The sequence below is a fragment of the Scyliorhinus torazame genome, chromosome X (genome assembly GCF_047496885.1).
Source record: "Scyliorhinus torazame isolate Kashiwa2021f chromosome X, sScyTor2.1, whole genome shotgun sequence".
Classification (NCBI taxonomy): domain Eukaryota; kingdom Metazoa; phylum Chordata; class Chondrichthyes; order Carcharhiniformes; family Scyliorhinidae; genus Scyliorhinus; species Scyliorhinus torazame.
Window position 1 is genome coordinate 3,373,152 of NC_092738.1, and position 24,979 is coordinate 3,398,130.

At 55.4% G+C, this 24,979-nt stretch overlaps 1 protein-coding gene across 1 annotated transcript in view; it reads left to right on the plus strand.

Moving 5' to 3' along the window:
- LOC140405325 (kinesin heavy chain-like) overlaps positions 1-24,979 on the plus strand; it is a 157,060-nt gene that overhangs the window by 62,312 nt on the left and 69,769 nt on the right. Inside the window, exons 5-6 of the mRNA XM_072493616.1 lie at positions 2,157-2,228; positions 11,227-11,331. Coding sequence (XP_072349717.1) covers positions 2,157-2,228; positions 11,227-11,331 — 177 coding nt within the window. The remainder of the gene's footprint in view (positions 1-2,156; positions 2,229-11,226; positions 11,332-24,979) is intronic.

A 24,979-nucleotide genomic window follows, 5' to 3' on the forward strand; every position in this document is an offset into this window, starting at 1 on the left:
GGGAGCTTTACTCTGTATCTAACCCCGTGCTGTACCTGTCCTGGGAGTGTTTGACGGGGACAGTGTAGAGGGAGCTTTACTCTGTATCTAACCCCGTGCTGTACCTGTCCTGGGAGTGTTTGATGGGGACAGTGTCGAGGGAGCTTTACTCTGTATCTAACCCCGCGCTGTACCTGTCCTGGGAGTGTTTGATGGGGACAGTGTAGAGGGAGCTTTACTCTGTATCTAACCCCGTGCTGTACCTGTCCTGGGAGTGTTTGATGGGGACAGTGTAGAGGGAGCTTTACTCTGTATCTAACCCTGTGCTGTACCTGTCCTGGGAGTGTTTGATGGGGACAGTGTAGAGGGAGCTTTACTCTGTATCTAACCCCGTGCTGTACCTGTCCTGGGAGTGTTTGATGGGGACAGTGTAAAGGGAGCTTTACTCTGTATCTAACCCCGTGCTGTACCTGTCCTGGGAGTGTTTGATGGGGACAGTGTAGAGGGAGCTTTACTCTGTATCTAACCCCGTGCTGTACCTGTCCTGGGAGTGTTTGACGGGGACAGTGTAGAGGGAGCTTTACTCTGTATCTAACCCCGTGCTGTACCTGTCCTGGGAGTGTTTGATGGGGACAGTGTAGAGGGAGCTTTACTCTGTATCTAACCCCGTGCTGTACCTGTCCTGGGAGTGTTTGATGGGGACAGTGTAGAGGGAGCTTTACTCTGTATCTAACCCCGTGCTGTACCTGTCCTGGGAGTGTTTGATGGGGACAGTGTAGAGGGAGCTTTACTCTGTATCTAACCCCGTGCTGTACCTGTCCTGGGAGTGTTTGATGGGGGACAGTGCAGAGGGAGCTTTACTCTGTATCTGACCCCGTGCTGTACCTGTCCTGGGAGTGTTTGACGGGGACAGTGTAGAGGGAGCTTTACTCTGTATCTAACCCCGTGCTGTACCTGTCCTGGGAGTGTTTGATGGGGACAGTGTATAGGGAGCTTTACCCTGTATCTAACCCCGTGCTTTACTTGTCCTGGGAGTGTTTGATGGGGACAGTGTAGAGGGAGCTTTACTCTGTATCTAACCCCGTGCTGTACCTGTCCTGGGAGTGTTGATGGGGACAGTGTAGAGGGAGCTTTACTCTGTATCTGACCCCGTGCTGTACCTGTCCTGGGAGTGTTTGATGGGGACAGTGTAGAGGGAGCTTTACTCTGTATCTAACCCCGTGCTGTACCTGTCCTGGGAGTGTTTGATGGGGACAGTGTCGAGGGAGCTTTACTCTGTCTCTAACCCCGTGCTGTACCTGTCCTGGGAGTGTTTGATGGGGACAGTGTCGAGGGAGCTTTACTCTGTATCTAACCCCGTGCTGTACCTGTCCTGGGAGTGTTTGTTGGGGACAGTGTAGAGGGAGCTTTACTCTGTATCTGACCCCGTGCTGTACCTGTCCTGGGAGTGTTTGATGGGGACAGTGTAGAGGGAGCTTTACTCTGTATCTAACCCCGTGCTGTACCTGTCCTGGGAGTGTTTGATGGGGACAGTGTCGAGGGAGCTTTACTCTGTCTCTAACCCCGTGCTGTACCTGTCCTGGGAGTGTTTGATGGGGCAGTGTCGAGGGAGCTTTACTCTGTATCTAACCCCGTGCTGTACCTGTCCTGGGAGTGTTTGATGGGGCAGTGTCGAGGGAGCTTTACTCTGTATCTAACCCCGTGCTGTACCTGTCCTGGGAGTGTTTGATGGGGACAGTGTCGAGGGAGCTTTACTCTGTATCTAACCCCGTGCTGTACCTGTCCTGGGAGTGTTTGATGGGGACAGTGTAGAGGGAGCTTTACTCTGTATCTAACCCCGTGCTGTAACTGTCCTGGGAGTGTTTGATGGGGACAGTGTCGAGGGAGCTTTCCACTGTATCTAACCCCGTGCTGTACCTGTCCTGGGAGAGTTTGATGGGGACAGTGTAGAGGGAGCTTTACTCTGTATCTAACCCCGTGCTGTACCTGTCCTGGGAGTGTTTGATGGGGACAGTGTCGAGGGAGCTTTCCACTGTATCTAACCCTGGGAACATCACCGACAGGGGGCCTGAAGTTAGTATTTCTCTCCCGACAGCTGGGTGAGGGGTCGGGCTGGATGGCTCTCTCCTGTTTCATTCACTCGTGTTTCCTCTCTCTCTCTCTCTCTCACTCCGCAGGCGCGAGAACTCCAAACTCTTCACAACCTACGGAAACTTTTTGTTCAAGACCTCACGGCACGGGTCAGAAATGTGAGTGGGGATGCGAGCTGCGCAAGTCCCGCCTTCCCGATCCGCGAGCGCGGCGCCCCGCGGTCGGTATTCGCCGCCCCTGCCGAACACCCGTGCCACGCACGCGGCGCGCACAAGGACGTGAGAACTGCGCCATTCAGTGAGATTAGGGCTGATCTTTTGTGGGCTCTGTCCTGTTGTGACTGAGCATAAGCTGCTTCCTTGATGTACACTCTGACAAAGGAAGGTTCAGACTTGGAGACAGCTTCAACACGTTTATTAAACTATTAGCGATTCTCCCACTAGGATTCGACGCTCCTGTTAATCCTGCTATAGCTACTCAGACTGACGAACCAGTCTGCTACAATCCACGTGGTGGGTGTGATGTTCAATCAGCCCTGTGTCTGTACTCACTGAGAGACTCCGCTGGAAAGAGGCTGAGCACCTGCGTAGTGTCCTTTACATATCATAGAATTTACAGTGCAGAAGGAGGCCGTTCGGCCCATCGAGTCTGCACCGGCTCTTGGAAAGAGCACCCTACCCAAGGTCAACACCTCCACCCGATCCCCATAACCCAGTAACCCCACTCAACACCAAGGGCAATTTGGGACACTAAGGGCAATTTAGCACGGCCAATCCACCTAACCTGCACATCTTTGGACACTAAGGGCAATTTAGCACGGCCAATCCACCTAACCTGCGCACCTTTGGACACTAAGGGACAATTTAACACGGCCAATCCACCTAACCTGCACATCTTTGGACACTAAGGGGCAATTTAGCACGGCCAATCCACCTAACCTGCACATCTTTGGACACTAAGGGGCAATTTAGCACGGCCAATCCACCTAACCTGCACATCTTTGGACACTAAGGGCAATTTAGCACGGCCAATCCACCTAACCTGCACATCTTTGGACACTAAGGGGCAATTTAGCACGGCCAATCCACCTAACCTGCACATCTTTGGACACTAAGGGCAATTTAGCACGGCCAATCCACCTAACCTGCACATCTTTGGACACTAAGGGCAATTTAGCACGGCCAATCCACCTAACCTGCACATCTTTGGACACTAAGGGGCAATTTAGCACGGCCAATCCACCTAACCTGCACATCTTTGGACACTAAGGGCAATTTAGCACGGCCAATCCACCTAACCTGCACATCTTTGGACACTAAGGGGCAATTTAGCACGGCCAATCCACCTAACCTGCACATCTTTGGACACTAAGGGCAATTTAGCACGGCCAATCCACCTAACCTGCACATCTTTGGACACTAAGGGCAATTTAGCACGGCCAATCCACCTAACCTGCACATCTTTGGACACTAAGGGGCAATTTAGCACGGCCAATCCACCTAACCTGCACATCTTTGGACACTAAGGGGCAATTTAGCACGGCCAATCCACCTAACCTGCACATCTTTGGACACTAAGGGCAATTTAGCACGGCCAATCCACCTAACCTGCACATCTTTGGACACTAAGGGGCAATTTAGCACGGCCAATCCACCTAACCTGCACATCTTTGGACACTAAGGGCAATTTAGCACGGCCAATCCACCTAACCTGCACATCTTTGGACACTAAGGGCAATTTAGCACGGCCAATCCACCTAACCTGCACATCTTTGGACACTAAGGGGCAATTTAGCACGGCCAATCCACCTAACCTGCACATCTTTGGACACTAAGGGCAATTTAGCACGGCCAATCCACCTAACCTGCACATCTTTGGACACTAAGGGGCAATTTAGCACGGCCAATCCACCTAACCTGCACATCTTTGGACACTAAGGGACAATTTAACACGGCCAATCCACCTAACCTGCACATCTTTGGACACTAAGGGGCAATTTAGCACGGCCAATCCACCTAACCTGCACATCTTTGGACACTAGGGGGCAATTTAGCACGGCCAATCCACCTAACCTGTACATCTTTGGACACTAAGGGACAATTTAACATGGCCAATCCACCTAACCTACACATCTTTGGACACTAAGGGACAATTTAACACGGCCAATCCACCTAACCTACACATCTTTGGACACTAAGGGACAATTTAACACGGCCAATCCACCTAACCTGCACATCTTTGGACACTAAGGGACAATTTAGCATGGCCAATCCACCTAACCTGCACATCTTTGGACACTAAGGGACAATTTAGCACGGCCAATCCACCTAACCTGCACATCTTTGGACTGTGGGAGGAAACCGGAGCACCCGGAGGAAACACACGCACACACGGGGAGGACGTGCAGACTCCGCACAGACCGTGACCCCAAGCCGGGAATCGAACCTGGGACCCTGGAGCTGTGAAGCAATTGTGCTAACCACTGTGCTACCGTGCTGCCTTTTATATGGGTTGGTGTAATGCCCCCCTGTGGTAGTGTCACCTCTGTATATCGTGAATGTCCATTGGTCGTGTCCTATCTAACTGTTCTGTTGGTTGACTGTGTTCCCTCTAGTTTGGTGTAGTGTGTGTACATTAGCCCGTTGTGTACTTACAGTGATGTATATCACCGCAGATCCACATTCCCGCCCGCTCACCACAACCCTTAACCCCTTTATTCTTCAATAAACCATCTACCTTTGCCTTAGGAACATTTAATTTTATGAAGCTTCATAAAACTCTAGTTGGACCACACTTGGAATGTCGTGCCCAGTTCTGGCCGCCGCATTGTAGGAAGGATGTGGAGGCTTTGGAGAGGGTGCGGAGGAGATTTACCAGGATGCCGCCCGGACTGGGGGGCACGTCTTACGAAGAAAGGTTGAGGGGGAGCGAGGCCTTTTCTCACTGGAGCGAAGAAGGCAGAGAGGTGACTTGATACAAGGTGATGAGAGGCCTGGATAGAGTGGACGGCCAGAGACCTTTCCCCAGGGTGGAAATGGCTGTCACGAGGGGGGACATAATTTGAAGGCGATTGGAGGAAGGTATAGGGGAGATGTCGGAGGTTCTTTACACAGAGATGGGTGGGTGTGTGGAACGCTCGGCCAGCAGAGGTGGGGGAGTCCGAGTCATTCGGGACATTTAAGCGACTCTTAGACAGGCGCATGGACAGCAGTGAATTGAAGGGGTGGAGGTTAGATTGATCTTAGGTTAGGATAAGTGGTTGACACAACATCGAGGGCCGAAGGGCCTGTACTGTGCTGTCCCGTTCGATGTTATGTGTTCAATGAGGTAGCCTCAACTGATTCATAGATTCACAACCCTTTGGGTGAAGAAGTTCCTCCTAAACTCAGTCCTAAATCTACTTCCCCTTATTTTGAGGCTATGCCCCCTAGTTCTGCTTTCACCCGCCAGTGGAAACAACCTGCCCGCATCTATCCTATCTATTCCCTTCATAATCTTATATGTTTCAATAAGATCCCCCCCCCGCATCCTTCTAAATTCCAACGAGTACAGTCCCAGTCTACTCAACCTCTCAACAAAGAACAAAGAACAAAGAAATGTACAGCACAGGAACAGGCCCTTCGGCCCTCCAAGCCCGTGCCGACCATACTGCCCGACTAAACTACAATCTTCTACACTTCCTGGGTCCGTATCCCTCTATTCCCATCCTATTCATATATTTGTCAAGGTGCCCCTTAAATGTCCCTATCGTCCCTGCTTCCACCACCTCCTCCGGTAGCGAGTTCCAGGCACCCACTACCCTCTGCGTAAAAAACTTGCCTCGTACATCTCCTCTAAACCTTGCCCCTCGCACCTTAAACCTATGCCCCCGAGTAATTGACCCCTCTACCCCGGGGAAAAGCCTCTGACTATCCACTCTGTCTATGCCCCTCATAATTTTGTATACCTCTATCAGGTCTCCCCTCAACCTTCGTCGTTCCAGTGAGAACAAACCGAGTTTATTCAACCGCTCTTCATAGCTAATGCCCTCCATACCAGGCAACATTCTGGTAAATCTCTTCTGCACCCTCTCTAAAGCCTCCACATCCTTCTGGTAGTGTGGCAACCAGAATTGAACACTATACTCCAAGTGTGGCCTAACTAAGGTTCTATACAGCTGCAACATGACTTGCCAATTCTTATACTCAATGCCCCGGCCAATGAAGGCAAGCATGCCGTATGCCTTCTTGACTACCTTCTCCACCTGTGTTGCCCCTTTCAATGACCTGTGGACCTGTACTCCTAGATCTCTTCGACTTTCAATACTCTTGATGATTCTACCATTCACTGTACATTCCCTACCTGCATTAGACCTTCCAAAATGCATTACCTCACATTTGTCCGGATTAAACTCCATCTGCCATCTCTCTGCCCAAGTCTCCACACGATCTAAATCCTGCTGTATCCTCAGACAGTCCTCATCGCTATCCGCAATTCCACCAACCTTTGTGTCGTCTGCAAACTTACTAATCAGACCAGTTACATTTTCCTCCAAATCATTTATATATACTACAAAGAGCAAAGGTCCCAGCACTGATCCCTGTGGAACACCACTGGTCACAGCCCTCCAATTAGAAAAGCATCCTTCCATTGCTACCCTCTGCCTTCTATGGCCTAGCCAGTTCTGTATCCACCTTGCCAGCTCTCCTCGTAATCCAACCCCTTCAGCTCTGGGATTAACCGAGTGAATCTCCTCTGCACACCGTCCAGTGCCAGTATGTCCTTTCTCAGGTAAGGAGACCAAAACTGAACACAATACTCCAGGTGTGGCCTCACTAACACCTTATACAATTGCAGCATAACCTCCCTCGTCTTAAACTCCATCCCTCCAGCAATGAAGGACAAAATTCCATTTGCCGCCTTAACGACCTGCTGCACCTGCAAACCAACTTTTTGCGACTCATGCACAAGGACACCCAGCTCTGCACAGCAGCATGTCGCAATTATTTACCTCCCTATCTCTGTACCTCCCTTCAGCCCTTCAACCCTTCCTATCACTGTAACCTCCTCCAGCCCCCTGCACCCCTCCCTATCCCTGTGACCTCCTCCAGCCCCCTACACCCTTCCCTATCTCTGTAACCTCCTCCAGCCCCCTACGTCCCTCCCTATCTCTGTAACCTCCTCCAGCCCCCCTACACCCCTCCCTATCTCTGTAACCTCCTCCAGCCCCCTACACCCTTCCCTATCTCTGTAACCTCCTCGAGCCCCCTACACCCCTCCCTATCTCTGTAACCTCCTCCAGCCCCCTACACCCCTCCCTATCTCTGTAACCTCCTCCAGTACCCTACACTCCTCCCTATCTCTGTAACCTCCTCCAGCCCCCTACAACCCTCCCTATCTCTGTAACCTCCTCCAGCCCCCTACACTCCTCCCTATCTCTGTAACCTCCTCCAGTCCCGACAACCCTCCCTATCTCTGTAACCTCCTTCAGCCCCCCCTACACCCCTCCCTATCTCTGTAACCTCCTCCACCCCCCTCCACCCCTCCCTATCTCTGTAACCTCCTGCAGCCCCCTACACCCCTCCCTATCTCTGTAACCTCCTCCAGCCCCCTACACCCCTCCCTATCTCTGTAACCTCCTCCAGCCCCCGAAACCCCTCCCTATGTCTGTAACCTCCTCCAACCTCTACACCCTCCCTATCTCTGTAATCTCCTCCAGTCCCCTACAACCCTCCCTATCTCTGTAACCTCCTCCAGCCCCCTACACTCCTCCCTATCTCTGTAACCTCCTCCAGCCCCCCTATCTCTGTAACCTCCTCCAGTCCCCCTACACCCCTCCCTATCTCTGTAACCTCCTCCAGCCCCCTACACGCCTCCCTATCTCTGTAACCTCCTCCAGTCCCCTACAACCCTCCCTGTCTCTGTAACCTCCTCCAGCCCCCCCTACACCCCTCCCTATCTCTGTAACCTCCTCCACCCCCCTACACCCCTCCCTATCTCTGTAACCTCCTGCAGCCCCCTACACCCCTCCCTATCTCTGTAACCTCCTCCAGCCCCCTACACCCCTCCCTATCTCTGTAACCTCCTCCAGCCCCCGACACCCCTCCCTATCTCAGTAACCTCCTCCAGCCCCCTACACCCCTCCCTATCTCTGTAACCTCCTCCAGCCCCCTACACCCCTCCCTATCTCTGTAACCTCCTCCAGCTCCCCTACACCCCTCCCTATCTCTGTAACCTCCTCCAGCCCCCTACACCCCTCCCTATCTCTGTAACCTCCTCCAGCCCCCCTACACCCCTCCCTATCTCTGTAACCTCCTCCAGTCCCCCTAAACCCCTCCCTATCTCTGTAACCTCCTCCAGTCCCCTACAACCCTCCCTCTCTCTGTAACCTCCTCCAGCTCCTACACCCCTCCCTATCTCTGTAACCTCCTCCAGCCCCCGAAAACCCTCCCTATCTCTGTAACCTCCTCCAGCCCCCTACACCCCTCCCTATCTCTGTAACCTCCTCCAGCCCCCGAAAACCCTCCCAATCTATGTAACCTGCTCCAGCCCCCCTACAACCCTCCCTATCTCTGTAACCTCCTCCAGTCCCCCTACACCCCTCCCTATCTCTGTAACCTCCTCCAGCCCCCTACACGCCTCCCTATCTCTGTAACCTCCTCCAGTCCCCTACAACCCTCCCTGTCTCTGTAACCTCCTCCAGCCCACCCTACACCCCTCCCTATCTCTGTAACCTCCTCCACCCCACTACACCCCTCCCTATCTCTGTAACCTCCTGCAGCCCCCTACACCCCTCCCTATCTCTGTAACCTCCTCCAGCCCCCTACACCCCTCCCTATCTCTGTAACCTCCTCCAGCCCCCGACACCCCTCCCTATCTCAGTAACCTCCTCCAGCCCCCTACACCCCTCCCTATCTCTGTAACCTCCTCCAGCCCCCTACACCCCTCCCTATCTCTGTAACCTCCTCCAGCTCCCCTACACCCCTCCCTATCTCTGTAACCTCCTCCAGCCCCCTACACCCCTCCCTATCTCTGTAACCTCCTCCAGCCCCCCTACACCCCTCCCTATCTCTGTAACCTCCTCCAGTCCCCCTAAACCCCTCCCTATCTCTGTAACCTCCTCCAGCCCCCTACAACCCTCCCTCTCTCTGTAACCTCCTCCAGCTCCTACACCCCTCCCTATCTCTGTAACCTCCTCCAGCCCCCGAAAACCCTCCCTATCTCTGTAACCTCCTCCAGCCCCCTACACCCCTCCCTATCTCTGTAACCTCCTCCAGCCCCCGAAAACCCTCCCAATCTATGTAACCTGCTCCAGCCCCCCTACAACCCTCCCTATCTCTGTAACCTCCTCCAGCCCCCTACACCCCTCCCTATCTCTGTAACCTCCTCCAGCCCCCGAAAACCCTCCCAATCTATGTAACCTGCTCCAGCCCCCCTACACCCCTCCCTATCTCTGTAACCTCCTCCAGCCCCCTACACTCCTCCCTATCTCTGTAACCTCCTCCAGCTCCCCTACACCCCTCCCTATCTCTGTAACCTCCTCCAGCCCCCTACACCCCTCCCTATCTCTGTAACCTCCTCCAGCCCCCCTACACCCCTCCCTATCTCTGTAACCTCCTCCAGTCCCCCTAAACCCCTCCCTATCTCTGTAACCTCCTCCAGTCCCCTACAACCCTCCCTCTCTCTGTAACCTCCTCCAGCTCCTACACCCCTCCCTATCTCTGTAACCTCCTCCAGCCCCCGAAAACCCTCCCTATCTCTGTAACCTCCTCCAGCCCCCTACACCCCTCCCTATCTCTGTAACCTCCTCCAGCCCCCGAAAACCCTCCCAATCTATGTAACCTGCTCCAGCCCCCCTACAACCCTCCCTATCTCTGTAACCTCCTCCAGTCCCCCTACACCCCTCCCTATCTCTGTAACCTCCTCCAGCCCCCTACACGCCTCCCTATCTCTGTAACCTCCTCCAGTCCCCTACAACCCTCCCTGTCTCTGTAACCTCCTCCAGCCCCCCCTACACCCCTCCCTATCTCTGTAACCTCCTCCACCCCCCTACACCCCTCCCTATCTCTGTAACCTCCTGCAGCCCCCTACACCCCTCCCTATCTCTGTAACCTCCTCCAGCCCCCTACACCCCTCCCTATCTCTGTAACCTCCTCCAGCCCCCGACACCCCTCCCTATCTCAGTAACCTCCTCCAGCCCCCTACACCCCTCCCTATCTCTGTAACCTCCTCCAGCCCCCTACACCCCTCCCTATCTCTGTAACCTCCTCCAGCTCCCCTACACCCCTCCCTATCTCTGTAACCTCCTCCAGCCCCCTACACCCCTCCCTATCTCTGTAACCTCCTCCAGCCCCCCTACACCCCTCCCTATCTCTGTAACCTCCTCCAGTCCCCCTAAACCCCTCCCTATCTCTGTAACCTCCTCCAGCCCCCTACAACCCTCCCTCTCTCTGTAACCTCCTCCAGCTCCTACACCCCTCCCTATCTCTGTAACCTCCTCCAGTCCCGTACACCCTCCCTATCTCTGTAACCTCCTCCAGCCCCCCGACACCCCTCCCTATCTCTGTAACCTCCTCCAGCCCCCGAAAACCCTCCCTATCTCTGTAACCTCCTCCAGCCCCCTACACCCCTCCCTATCTCTGTAACCTCCTCCAGCCCCCGAAAACCCTCCCTATCTCTGTAACCTCCTCCAGCCCCCTACACCCCTCCCTATCTCTGTAACCTCCTCCAGTCCCCTACACCCACCCTATCTCTGTAACCTCCTCCAGCCCCCGAAAACCCTCCCAATCTATGTAACCTGCTCCAGCCCCCCTACAACCCTCCCTATCTCTGTAACCTCCTCCAGCCCCCTACACCCCTCCCTATCTCTGTAACCTCCTCCAGCCCCCCTACAACCCTCCCTATCTCTGTCACCTTTCACTGTCAGCTTTCTGGAAATCTAAATAGATCACGTCCACTGTTTCTCCTTGATCTACCTTCCTCGTGACCTCTGTAAGTGCAGTGCGCTAGTGCATCCTTTGCAAAGCCCTATTGTTCCTTCCGACCCCCCTCATCAACGTGCGGCGCACCCTGCGTTTCGGATCCGAGCGTTGGGGGCTGTTCTGCTCCCGCCCTCGCCGAGGCCGGACTGAGCTGTCACGAGGGGCCCGACCTCAGCGTCTGTCTGTCTGTCCGCAGAGCGCAGACCAGGAGCCGGATGACAGCGGAGGGACTGTCTCGCAGAAGCAGAAGATCTCCTTTCTGGAAAACAACCTGGACCAGCTTACAAAAGTTCACAAACAGGTAAGGGTCGGGCGAGCGGGGGTGGCGGGGGCAGGGGACGGGGGAACGAGGGGGCTGAATGGGATCCTCCTGTTCCTGTGTAACAGGCTCGAGGAGGGGGTTGAATGGGATCCTCCTGTTCCTGAGTAACAGGCTCGAGGAGGGGGCTGAATGGGATCCTCCTGTTCCTGTGTAACAGGCTCGAGGAGGAGGAGGAGGCTGAATGGGATCCTCCTGTTCCTGTGTAACAGGCTCGAGGAGGAGGAGGGGGCTGAATGGGATCCTCCTGTTCCTGTGTAACAGGCTCGAGGAGGAGGAGGGGGCTGAATGGGATCCTCCTGTTCCTGAGTAACAGGCTCGAGGAGGAGGAGGGGGCTGAATGGGATCCTCCTGTTCCTGTGTAACAGGCTCAAGGAGGAGGCTGAATGGGATCCTCCTGTTCCTGTGTAACAGGCTCGAGGAGGGGGCTGAATGGGATCCTCCTGTTCCTGTATAACAGGCTCGAGGAGGAGGAGGGGGCTGAATGGGATCCTCCTGTTCCTGTGTAACAGGCTCGAGGAGGAGGAGGAGGCTGAATGGGATCCTCCTGTTCCTGTGTAACAGGCTCGAGGAGGGGGCTGAATGGGATCCTCCTGTTCCTGTGTAACAGGCTCGAGGAGGAGGCTGAATGGGATCCTCCTGTTCCTGTGTAACAGGCTCGAGGAGGGGGCTGAATGGGATCCTCCTGTTCCTGTGTAACAGGCTCGAGGAGGAGGCTGAATGGGATCCTCCTGTTCCTGTGTAACAGGCTCGAGGAGGGGGCTGAATGGGATCCTCCTGTTCCTGTGTAACAGGCTCGAGGAGGAGGAGGGGGCTGAATGTGATCCTCCTGTTCCTGTGTAACAGGCTCGAGGAGGAGGAGGGGGCTGAATGGGATCCTCCTGTTCCTGTGTAACAGGCTCGAGGAGGAGGCTGAATGGGATCCTCCTGTTCCTGTGTAACAGGCTCGAGGAGGAGGAGGGGGCTGAATGGGATCCTCCTCTTCCTGTGTAACATGCTCGAGGAGGAGGAGGAGGCTGAATGGGACCCTCCTGTTCTTGTGTAACAGGCTCGAGGAGGAGGCTGAATGGGATCCTCCTGTTCCTGTGTAACAGGCTCGAGGAGGAGGAGGGGGCTGAATGGGATCCTCCTGTTCCTGTGTAACAGGCTCGAGGAGGGGGCTGAATGGGATCCTCCTGTTCCTGTGTAACAGGCTCGAGGAGGAGGAGGGGGTTGAATGGGATCCTCCTGTTCCTGTGTAACAGGTTCGAGGAGGGGGCTGAATGGGATCCTCCTGTTCCTGTGTAACACACTCGAGGAGGGGGCTGAATGGGATCCTCCTGTTCCTGTGTGACAGGCTCGAGGAGGGGGCTGAATGGGTTCCTGCTGTTCCTGTGTAATAGGCGGGAGGAGGGGGCTGAATGGGTTCCTGCTGTTCCTGTGTAACAGACTCGAGGAGGGGGAGGGGGCTGAATGGGATCCTCCTGTTCCTGTGTAACAGGCTCGAGGAGGAGGGGGCTGAATGGGATCCTCCTGTTCCTGTGTAACAGGCTCGAGGAGGAGGCTGAATGGGATCCTCCTGTTCCTGTGTAACAGGCTCGAGGAGGAGGAGGAGGCTGAATGGGATCCTCCTGTTCCTGTGTAATAGACGGGAGGAGGGGGCTGAATGGGATCCTCCTGTTCCTGTGTAATAGGCGGGAGGAGGGGGCTGAATGGGTTCCTGCTGTTCCTGTGTAACAGGCTCGAGGAGGAGGCTGAATGGGATCCTCCTGTTCCTGTGTAACAGACTCGAGGAGGGGGAGGGGGCTGAATGGGATCCTCCTGTTCCTGTGTAACAGGCTCGAGGAGGAGGGGGCTTAATGGGATCCTCCTGTTCCTGTGTAACAGGCTCGAGGAGGAAGCTGAATGGGATCCTCCTGTTCCTGTGTAACAGGCTCGAGGAGGAGGAGGAGGCTGAATGGGATCCTCCTGTTCCTGTGTAATAGACGGGAGGAGGGGGCTGAATGGGATCCTCCTGTTCCTGTGTAACAGGCTCGAGGAGGAGGCTGAATGGGATCCTCCTGTTCCTGTGTAACAGGCTCGAGGAGGAGGCTGATTGGGATCCTCCTGTTCCTGTGTAATAGACGGGTGGAGGGGGCTGAATGGGATCCTCCTGTTCCTGTGTAACAGGCTCGAGGAGGAGGCTGAATGGGATCCTCCTGTTCCTGTGTAACGGACTCGAGGAGGGGGAGGGGGCTGAATGGGATCCTCCTGTTCCTGTGTAATAGACGGGAGGAGGGGGCTGAATGGGATCCTCCTGTTCCTGTGTAACAGGCTCGAGGAGGAGGCTGAATGGGATCCTCCTGTTCCTGTGTAACAGGCTCGAGGAGGAGGCTGAATGGGATCCTCCTGTTCCTGTGTAACAGACTCGAGGAGGGGGCTGAATGGGATCCTCCTGTTCCTGTGTAATAGACGGGAGGAGGGGGCTGAATGGGATCGTGCTGTTCCTGTGTAACAGACTCGAGAAGGGGGCTGAATGGGATCCTCCTGTTCCTGTGTAATAGACGGGAGGAGGGGGCTGAATGGGATCGTGCTGTTCCTGTGTAACAGGCTCGAGGAGGAGGAGGAGGGGGCTGAATGGGATCCTCCTGTTCCTGTGTAACAGACTCGAGGAGTGGGAGGGGGCAGAATGGGATCCTCCTGTTCCTGTGTAACAGACTCGAGGAGGAGGAGGGGGCTGAATGGAATCCTCCTATTCCTGTGTAACAGGCTCGAGGAGGAGGAGGGGGCTGAATGGGATCCTCCTGTTCCTGTGTAACAGGCTCGAGGAGGAGGAGGGGGCTGAATGGGATCCTCCTGTTCCTGTGTAACAGGCTCGAGGAGGAGGCTCAATGGGATCCTCCTGTTCCTGTGTAACAGGCTCGAGGAGGGGGCTGAATGGGATCCTCCTGTTCCTGTGTAACAGGCTCGAGGAGGAGGCTGAATGGGATCCTCCTGTTCCTGTGTAACAGGCTCGAGGAGGAGGCTGAATGGGATCCTCCTGTTCCTGTGTAACAGGCTCGAGGAGGGGGCTGAATGGGATCCTCCTGTTCCTGTGTAACAGGCTCGAGGAGGGGGCTGAATGGGATCCTCCTGTTCCTGTGTAACAGGCTCGAGGAGGAGGAGGGGATGAATGGTTTCAACTGCACCAATATCTTGCTATATTTAACACAGTCAAACAGGTCACAGGAATGTAATCTCTGTCAGGACTGAGAGAGAGATAGAGAGAGAGAGAGAGAGAGACATAGGGTCAGGTTTGCAGGGAACCCAGAGCTTGGTGCTCCCCAGAGAGGGTTTTGGGGGCTGGAGGAGGCGACAGAGATTGAGAGGGTGTAGGGGACTGGAGGAGGTTACAGAGATAGGGAGGGTGTAGGGGGGCTGGAGGAGGTTACAGAGATTGGGAGGGGTGTAGGGGCTGGAGGAGGTTACAGAGATAGGGAGGGGTGTAGGGGGCAGGAGGAGGTTACAGAGATAAGGAGGGGTGTAGGGGCTGGAGGAGGTTACAGAGATAGGGAGGGTTGTAGGGGGACTGGAGGAGGTTACAGAGATTGGAAGGGGTGTAGGGGCTGGAGGAGGTTACAGAGATAGGGAGGGTTGTAGGGGGCTGGAGGAGGTTACAGAAATAGGGAGGGTCGTCGGGGGATGGAGGAAGTTACAGAAATAGGGAGGGTTGTAGGGGGCTGGAGGAGGTTACAGAGATAGAGAGGGTTGTAGGGAGCTGGAGGAGGTTACAGAGATAGGGAGGGGTGTAGGGAGCTGGAGGAGGTTACAGAGATAGGGAGGGTCGTCGGGGGATGGAGGAAGTTACAGAAATAGGGAGGGTTGTAGGGGGCTGGAGGAGGTTACAGAGATAGAGAGGGTTGTAGGGAGCTGGAGGAGGTTACAGAGATAGGGAGGGTTGTAGGGGGCTGGAGGAGGTTACAGAGATTGTGAGGGTCGTCGGGGGATGGAGGAAGTTACAGAGATAGGGAGGGTTGTAGGGGGTTGGAGGAGGTTACAGAGATAGGGAGGGGTGTAGGGGCTGGAGGAGGTTACAGAGATAGGGAGGGGTGTAGTGGGGAGTGTAGGAGGCTACAGAGATAGGGAGGGGTGTAGGGGCTGGAGGAGGTTACAGAGATAGGGAGGGTGTAGGGGACTGGAGGAGTTTACAGAGATAGGGAGGGTTGTAGGGGACTGGAGGAGGTTACAGAGATAGGGAGGGTGTAGGGGACTAGAGGAGGTTAGAGATAGGCAGGGGTGTAGGGGGCTGGAGGAGGTTACAGAGATAGGGAGGGTGTAGGGGACTGGAGGAGGTTACAGAGATAGGGAGGGGTGTAGGGGCCTGGAGGAGGTTACAGAGATAGGGAGCGGCGTCGGGGGCTGGAGGAGGTTACATAGATAGGGAGGGGTGTAGGGGGGCTGGAGGAGGTTACAGAGATAGGGAGGGGTGTAGGGGGCTGGAGGAGGTTACAGAGATAGGGAGGGGTGTAGGGACTGGAGGAGGTTACAGAGATAGGGAGGGTTGTCGGGGGCTGGAGGAGGTTACAGAGATAGGGAGGGGTGTAGCGGGCTGGAGGAGTTTACAGAGATAGGGAGGGTTATAGGGGGCTGGAGGAGGTTACAGAGATAGGGAGGGTTTTAGGGGGATGGAGGAGGTTACAGAGATAGGGAGTGGTGTAGGGGGCTGGTGGAGGTTACAGAGATAGGGAGGGGTGTCGGGACTGGAGGAGGTGACAGAGATAGGGAGGGGTGTAGGGACTGGAGGAGGTTACAGAGATAGGGAGGGGTGTAAGGGCCCGGGGGAGTTTACAGAGATAGGGAGGGGTGTAGGGGCCTGTGGGAGGTTTCAGAGATAGGGAGGGGTGTAGGGACTGGAGGAGGTTACAGAGATAGGGAGGGGTGTAGGGGGCTGGTGGAGGTTACAGAGATAGGGAGGGGTGTAGGGGGCTGGAGGAGGTTACAGACATAGGGAGGGGTGTAGGGACTGGAGGAGGTTACAGAGATAGGGAGGGGTGCAGGTGCCTGGGGGAGGTTACAAAGATAGGGAGGGGTGTAGGGGGCTGGAGGAGGTTACAGAGATAGGGAGGGTTGTAGGGGGCTGGAGGAGATTACAGAGATAGGGAGGGGTGTAGGGCGCTGGAGGAGGTTACAGAGATAGGGAGGGGTGTAGGGGCTGGAGGAGGTTGCAGAGATAGGGAGGGGTGTAGGGGGACTGGAAGAGGTTAGAGAGATAGGGAGGGTTATAGAACATAGAACATAGAACGATACAGCGCAGTACAGGCCCTTCGGCCCACGATGTTGCACCGAAACAAAAGCCATCTAACCTACACTATGCCATTATCATCCATATGTTTATCCAATAAACTTTTAAATGCCCTCAATGTTGGCGAGTTCACTACTGTAGCAGGTAGGGCATTCCACGGCCTCACTACTCTTTGCATAAAGAACCTACCTCTGACCTCTGTCCTATATCTTTTACCCCTCAGTTTAAAGTTATGTCCCCTCGTGCCAGCCATATCCATCCGCGGGAGAAGGCTCTCACTGTCCACCCTATCCAACCCCCTGATCATTTTGTATGCCTCTATTAAGTCTCCTCTTAACCTTCTTCTCTCCAACGAAAACAACCTCAAGTCCGTCAGCCTTTCCTCATAAGATTTTCCCTCCATACCAGGCAACATCCTGGTAAATCTCCTCTGCACCCGCTCCAAAGCCTCCACGTCCTTCCTATAATGCGGTGACCAGAACTGTACGCAATACTCCAAATGCGGCCGTACCAGAGTTCTGTACAGCTGCAACATGACCTCCCGACTCCGGAACTCAATCCCTCTACCAATAAAGGCCAACACTCCATAGGCCTTCTTCACAACCCTATCAACCTGGGTGGCAACTTTCAGGGATCTATGTACATGGACACCTAGATCCCTCTGCTCAGCCACACTTTCAAGAACTTTACCATTAGCCAAATATTCCGCATTCCTGTTATTCCTTCCAAAGTGAATCACCTCACACTTCTCTACATTAAACTCCATTTGCCACCTCTCAGCCCAGCTCTGCAGCTTATCTATATCCCTCTGTAACCTGCTACATCCTTCCACACTATCGACAACACCACCGACTTTAGTGTCGTCTGCAAATTTACTCACCCACCCTTCTGCGCCTTCCTCTAGGTCATTGATAAAAATGACAAACAGCAACGGCCCCAGAACAGATCCTTGTGGTACTCCACTTGTGACTGTACTCCATTCTGAACATTTCCCATCAACCACCACCCTCTGTCTTCTTTCAGCTAGCCAATTTCTGATCCACATCTCTAAATCACCCTCAATCCCCAGCCTCCGTATTTTTTGCAATAGCCTACCGTGGGGAACCTTATCAAACGCTTTGCTGAAATCCATATACACCACATCAACTGCTCTACCCTCGTCTACCTGTTCAGTCACCTTCTCAAAGAACTCAATAAGGTTTGTGAGGCATGACCTACCCTTCACAAAGCCATGCTGACTATCCCTGATCATATCATTCCTATCTAGATGATTATAAATCTTGTCCCTTATAATCCCCTCCAAGACTTTACCCACTACAGACGTGAGGCTCACCGGTCTATAGTTGCCGGGGTTGTCTCTGCTCCCCTTTTTGAACAAAGGGACCACATTTGCTGTCCTCCAGTCCTCTGGCACTATTCCTGTAGCCAATGATGACATAAAAATCAAAGCCAAAGGTCCAGCAATCTCTTCCCTGGCCTCCCATAGAATCCTAGGATAAATCCCATCAGGTCCCGGGGACTTATCTATTTTCAGCCTGTCCAGAATTGCCAACACCTCTTCCCTACGTACCTCAATGCCATCTATTCTATTAGCCTGGGGCTCAGCATTCTCCTCCACAACATTATCTTTTTCCTGAGTGAATACTGACGAAAAATATTCATTTAGTATCTCGCCTATCTCTTCAGACTCCACACACAACTTCCCATCCCTGTCCTTGACTGGTCCTACTCTTTCCCTAGTCATTCGCTTATTCCTGACATACCTATAGAAAGCTTTTGGGTTTTCCTTGATCCTTCCTGCCAAATACTTCTCATGTCCCCTCCTTGCTCGTCTTAGCTCTCTCTTTAGATCCTTCCTCGCTACCTTGTAACTATCCATCGCCCCAACTGAAACTTCACACCTCATCTTCACATAGGCCTCCTTCTTCCTCTTAACAAGAGATTCCACTTCCCTGGTAAACCACGGTTCCCTCACTCGACGCCTTCCTCCCTGTCTGACCGGTACATACTTATCAAGAACACGCAGTAGCTGATCCTTGAACAAGCTCCACTTATCCAGTGTGCCCAACACTTGCAGCCTACTTCTCCACCTTATCCCCCCCAAGTCACGTCTAATGGCATCATACTTGCCCTTCCCCCAGGTTGTAGGGGCTGGAGGAGGTTACAGAGATAGGGAGGGTTGTAGGGGACTGGAGGAGGTTACAGAGATAGGGAAGGTTGTAGGGGACTGGAGGAGGTTACAGAGATAGGGAGGAGTGTACGGGGCTGGAGGAGGTTACAGAGATAGGGAGGGGTGTAGTGGGGCTGGTGGAGGTTACAGAGATAGGGAGGGTTGCAGGGACTGGAGGAGGTTACAGAGATAGGGAGGGGTGTAGGGGGCTGGAGGAGGTTACAGAGATAGGGAGGGTTGTCGGGGATGGAGGAGGTTACAGAGATAGGGAGTGGTGTGGGGGGGCTGGTGGAGGTTACAGAGATAGGGAGGGGTGTAGGGGGCTGGAGGAGGTTACCGAGATAGGGAGGGGTGTAGGGACTGGAGGAGGTTACAGAGATGGGGAGGGGTGTAGGGGGGCTGGAGGAGGTTACAGAGATAGGGAGGGTTGTAGGGGCTGGAGGAGGTTACAGAGATAGGGAGGGGTGTAGGGGGCTGGAGGGGGTGACAGAGATAGGGAGGGGTGTCGGGGACTGGAGGAGGTTACAGAGGTAGGGAGGGGTTTAGGGGGGCTGGAGGAGGTTACAGAGATAGGGAGGGGTGTAGGGGGCTGGAGGAGGTTACAGAGATAGGGAGGGTATAGGGAACTGGAGGAGGGTACAGAGATAGGGAGGGGTGTAGGGGAGCTGGAGGAGGTTACAGAGATAGGGAGGGTGTAGGGGACTGGAGGAGGTTACAGAGATAGGGAGGGGTGTAGGGGCTGGAGGAGGTTACAGAGATAGGGAGGGGTGTAGGGACTGGAGGAGGTGAGAGAGATAGGGAGGGGTGTAGGGGACTGGAGGAGGTTACAGAGATCGGGAGGGTTGTAGGGGGGCTGCAGGAGGTTACAGAGATAGGGAGGGGTGTAGGGGGGCTGGATGAGGTTACAGAGAGGGAGGGTTGTAGGGGGACTGGAGGAGGTTACAGAGATAGGGAGGGTGTAGGGGGCTGGAGGAGGTTACAGAGATCAGGAGGGTTGTAGGGGGGCTGGAGGAGGTTACAGAGATAGGGAGGGTGTAGGGGCTGGAGGAGGTTACAGAGATAGGGAGGAGTGTACGGGGACTGGAGGAGGTTACAGAGATAGGGAGGGTGTAGGGGACTGGAGGAGGTTACAGAGATAGGGAGGGGTTTAGGGGGGCTGGAGGAGGTTACAGAGATAGGGAGGGGTGTAGGGGGCTGGAGGAGGTTACAGAGATAGGGAGGGTATAGGGGACTGGAGGAGGTTACAGAGATAGGGAGGGGTGTAGGAGAGCTGGAGGAAGTTACAGAGATAGGGAGGGTGTAGGGGGCTGGAGGAGGTTACAGAGATAGGGAGGGGTGTAGGGGCTGGAGGAGGTTACAGAGATAGGGAGGGTGTAGGGGGGCTGAAGGAGGTTACAGAGATAGGGAGGGGTGTAGGGCTGGAGGAGGTTACAGAGATAGGGAGGGTGTCGGGGGCTGGAGGAGGTTACAGAGATAGGGAGTGGTGTAGGGGCCTGGAGGAGGTTACAGAGATAGGGAGGGGTGTAGGGGCTGGAGGAGGTTACAGAGATAGGGAGGGTGTAGGGGCTGGAGGAGGTTACAGAGATAGGGAGGGGTGTAGGGGCCTGGAGGAGGTTACAGAGATAGGGAGGGGTGTAGGGCTGGAGGAGGTTACAGAGATAGGGAGGGTGTCGGGGGCTGGAGGAGGTTACAGAGATAGGGAGGGGTGTAGGGGCCTGGAGGAGGTTACAGAGATAGGGAGGGGTGTAGGGGCTGGAGGAGGTTACAGAGATAGGGAGGGTGTAGGGGGGCTGGAGGTGGTTACAGAGATAGGGAGGGTGTCGGGGGCTGGAGGAGGTTACAGAGATAGGGAGGGGTGTAGGGGCCTGGAAGAGGTTACAGAGATAGGGAGGGTGTAGGGGCTGGAGGAGGTTACAGAGATAGGGAGGGTGTAGGGGGCTGGAGGAGGTTACAGAGATAGGGAGGGTGTAGGGGGCTGGAGGAGGTTACAGAGATAGGGAGGGTGTAGGGGGCTGGAGGAGGTTACAGAGATAGGGAGGGTGTAGGGGGCTGGAGGAGGTTACAGAGATAGGGAGGGTGTAGGGGGCTGGAGGAGGTTACAGAGATAGGGAGGGGTGTAGGGGCTGGAGGAGGTTACAGAGATAGGGAGGGTGTAGGGGGCTGGAGGAGGTTACAGAGATAGGGAGGGGTGTAGGGGCTGGAGGAGGTTACAGAGATAGGGAGGGTGTCGGGGGCTGGAGGAGATTACAGAGATAGGGAGGGGTGTAGGGGCCTGGAGGAGGTTACAGAGATAGGGAGGGTGTAGCGGCTGGAGGAGGTTACAGAGATAGGGAGGGGTGTAGGGGGCTGGAGGAGGTTACAGAGATAGGGAGGGTGTAGGGGCTGGAGGAGGTTACAGAGATAGGGAGGGGTGTAGGGGGCTGGAGGAGGTTACAGAGATAGGGAGGGTTGTAGGGGGCTGGAGGAGGTTACAGAGATAGGGAGGGTTGTAGGGGGCTGGAGGAGGTTACAGAGATAGGGAGGGTTGTAGGGGGCAGGAGGAGGTTACAGAGATAGGGAGGGGTGTAGGGGGCTGGAGGAGGTTACAGAGATAGGGAGGGGTGTAGGGGGCTGGAGGAGGTTACAGAGATAGGGAGGGGTGTAGGGGACTGGAGGAGGTTACAGAGATAGGGAGAGGTGAGGGGGCTGGAGGAGGTTACAGTGATAGGGAGGGTTGTAGGGGGCTGGAGGAGGTTACAGAGATAGGGAGGGGTGTAGGGGACTGGAGGAGGTTACAGAGATAGGGAGGGGTGTAGGGGACTGGAGGAGGTTACAGAGATAGGGAGGGGTGTAGAGGGCTGGTGGAGGTTACAGTGATAGGGAGGGGTGTAGGGGGCTGGAGGAGGTTACAGAGATATGGAGGGTGTAGGTGGCTGGAGGAGGTTACAGAGATAGGGAGGGTGTCGGGGGCTGGAGGAGGTTACAGAGATAGGGAGGGGTGTAGGGGCCTGGAGGAGGTTACAGAGATAGGGAGGGGTGTAGGGGGCTGGAGGAGGTTACAGAGATAGGGAGGGTGTAGGGGGGCTAGAGGAGGTTACAGAGATAGGGAGGGTTGTAGGGGACTGGAGGAGGTTACAGAGATAGGGAGGGTTGTAGGGGGCAGGAGGAGGTTACAGAGATAGGGAGGGGTGTAGGGGGCTGGAGGAGGTTACAGAGATAGGGAGGGGTGTAGGGGGCTGGAGGAGGTTACAGAGATAGGGAGGAGTGTAGGGGACTGGAGGAGGTTACAGAGATAGGGAGGGGTGTAGGGAGCTGGAGGAGGTTACAGAGATAGGGAGGGGTGTAGGGGACTGGAGGAGTTTACAGAGATAGGGAGGGGTGTAGGGACTGGAGGATGTTACAGAGATAGGGAGGGGTGTAGGGGGCTGGAGGAGGTTACAGAGATAGGGAGGGGTGTAGGGGGCTGGAGGAGATTACAGAGATAGGGAGGGGTGTAGGGGGCTGGAGGAGGTTACAGAGATAGGGAGGGGTGTAGGGGGCTGGAGGAGGTTACAGAGATAGGGAGGGTTGTAGGGCGCTGGAGGAGGTTACAGAGATAGGGAGGGTTGTAGGGGCTGGAGGAGGTTACAGAGATAGGGAGGGGTGTAGGGGGCTGGAGGAGGTTACAGAGATAGGGAGGGTGTAGGGGGGCTGGAGGAGGTTACAGAGATAGGGAGGGGTGTAGGGAGCTGGAGGAGGTTACAGAGATAGGGAGGGGTGTAGGGGAATGGAGGAGGTTACAGAGATAGGGAGGGGTGTAGGGACAGGAGGAGGTTACAGAGATAGGGAGGGGTGTAGGGGGCTGGAGGAGGGTACAGAGATAGGGAGGGGTGTAGGGGGCTGGAGGATGTTACAGAGATAGGGAGGGGTGTCGGGGGCTGGAGGAGGTTACAGACATAGGGAGGGTGTAGGGGACTGGAGGAGGTTACAGAGATAGGGAGGGTTGTAGGGGACTGGAGGAGGTTACAGAGATAGGGAGGGGTGTAGGGGGCTGGAGGAGGTTACAGAGGTAGGGAGGGGTGTAGCGGGCTGGAGGAGGTTACAGAGATAGGGAGGAGTGTAGGGGGCTGGAGGTGGTTACAGAGATAGGGAGGGGTGTAGGGGGCTGGAGGAGGTTACAGAGATAGGGAGGGGTGTAGGGGGCTGGAGGTGGTTGCAGAGATAGGGAGGGGTGTAGGGGACTGGAGGAGGTTACAGACATAGGGAGGGGTGTAGGGGGCTGGATGAGGTTGCCGGGATAGGGAGGGGTGTAGGGGACTGGAGGAGGTTACAGTGATAGCGAGGGGTGTAGGGGGCTGGAGGAGGTTACAGAGATAGGGAGGGGTGTAGGGGGCTGGAGGAGGTTACAGAGATAGGGAGGGGTGTAGGGGGCTGGAGGAGGTTACAGAGATAGGGAGGGTTGTAGGGGGCTGGAGGAGGTTACAGAGATAGGGTGGGTTGTAGGGGACTGGAGGAGGTTACAGAGATAGGGAGGGTTGTAGGGGGCTGGAGGAGGTTACAGAGATAGGGTGGGTTGTAGGGGGCTGGAGGAGGTTACAGAGATAGGGAGGGTTGTAGTGGGCTGGAGGAGGTTACAGAGATAGGGAGGGGTGTAGGGGGGCTGGAGGAGGTTACAGAGATAGGGAGGGGTGTAGGGGGCTGGAGGAGGTTACAGAGATAGGGACGGTTGTAGGGGGCTGGAGGAGGTTACAGAGATAGGGAGGGTTGTAGGGGACTGGAGGTGGTTGCAGAGATAGGGAGGGGTGTAGTGGGCTGGAGGAGGTTACAGAGATAGGGAGGGGTGTAGGGGGGCTGGAGGTGGTTGCAGAGATAGGGAGGGGTGTAGGGGGCTGGAGGACGTTACAGAGATAGGGAGGGTGTAGGGTACTGGAGGAGGGAACAGAGATGGGGAGGGGTGTAGGGGGCTGGAGGAGGTTACAGAGATAAGGAGGGGTGTAGGGGGCTGGAGGAGGTTACAGAGATAGGGAGGGTGTAGGGGGCTGGAGGAGGTTACAGAGATAGGGAGGGGTGTAGGGGCTGGAGGAGGTTGCAGAGATAAGGAGGGGTGTAGGGGGCTGGAGGAGGTTACAGAGATAGGGAGGGGTGTAGGGCACTGGATGAGGTTACAAAGATAGGGACGGGTGTAGGGGACTGGAGGAGGTTACAGAGATAGGGAGGGTGTAGGGGGATGAAGGAGGTTACAGAGATAGGGAGGGGTGTAGGGGGATGAAGGAGGTTACAGAGATAGGGAGGGGTGTAGGGGGCTGGAGGAGGTTACAGAGATAGGGAGGGGTGTAGGGGCTGGAGGAGGTTACAGAGATAGGGAGGGTGTAGGGGTGCTGGAGGAGGTTACAGAGATCGGGAGGGTGTCGGGGGCTGGAGGAGGTTACAGAGATAGGGAGGGGTGTAGGGGCCTGGAGGAGGTTACAGAGATAGGAAGGGGTGTAGGGGCAGGAGGAGGTTACAGAGATAGGGAGGGTGTAGGGGGGCTGGAGGAGGTTACAGAGATAGGGAGGGTGTCGGGGGCTGGAGGTGGTTACAGAGATAGGGAGGGGTGTAGGGACTGGAGGAGGTTACAGAGATAGGGAGAGTGTAGGGGCCTGGAAGAGGTTACAGAGATAGGGAGGGTGTAGGGGCTGGAGGAGGTTACAGAGATAGGGAGGGGTGTAGGGGGCTGGAGGAGGTTACAGAGATAGGGATGGTGTAGGGGGGCTGGAGGAGGTTACAGAGATAGGGAGGGTGTCGGGGGCTGGAGGAGGTTACAGAGATAGGGAGGGGTGTAGGGGCCTGGAGGAGGTTACAGAGATAGGGAGGGTGTCGGGGGCTGGAGGAGGTTACAGAGATAGGGAGGTTGTAGGGGACTGGAGGAGGTTACAGAGATAGGGAGGGTGTAGGGGCTGGAGGAGGTTACAGAGATAGGGAGGGGTGTAGGGGGCTGGAGGAGGTTACAGAGATAGGGAGGGTGTAGGGGGGCTGGAGGAGGTTACAGAGATAGGGAGGGTGTCGGGGGCTGGAGGAGGTTACAGAGATAGGGAGGGGTGTAGGGGACTGGAGGAGGTTACAGAGATAGGGATAGGTGTAGGGGGCTGGAGGAGGTCACAGAGATAGGGAACGGTGTAGGGGGCTGGAGGATGTTACAGAGATAGGGAGGGGTGTCGGGGGCTGGAGGAGGTTACAGACATAGGGAGGGTGTAGGGGACTGGAGGAGGTTACAGAGATAGGGA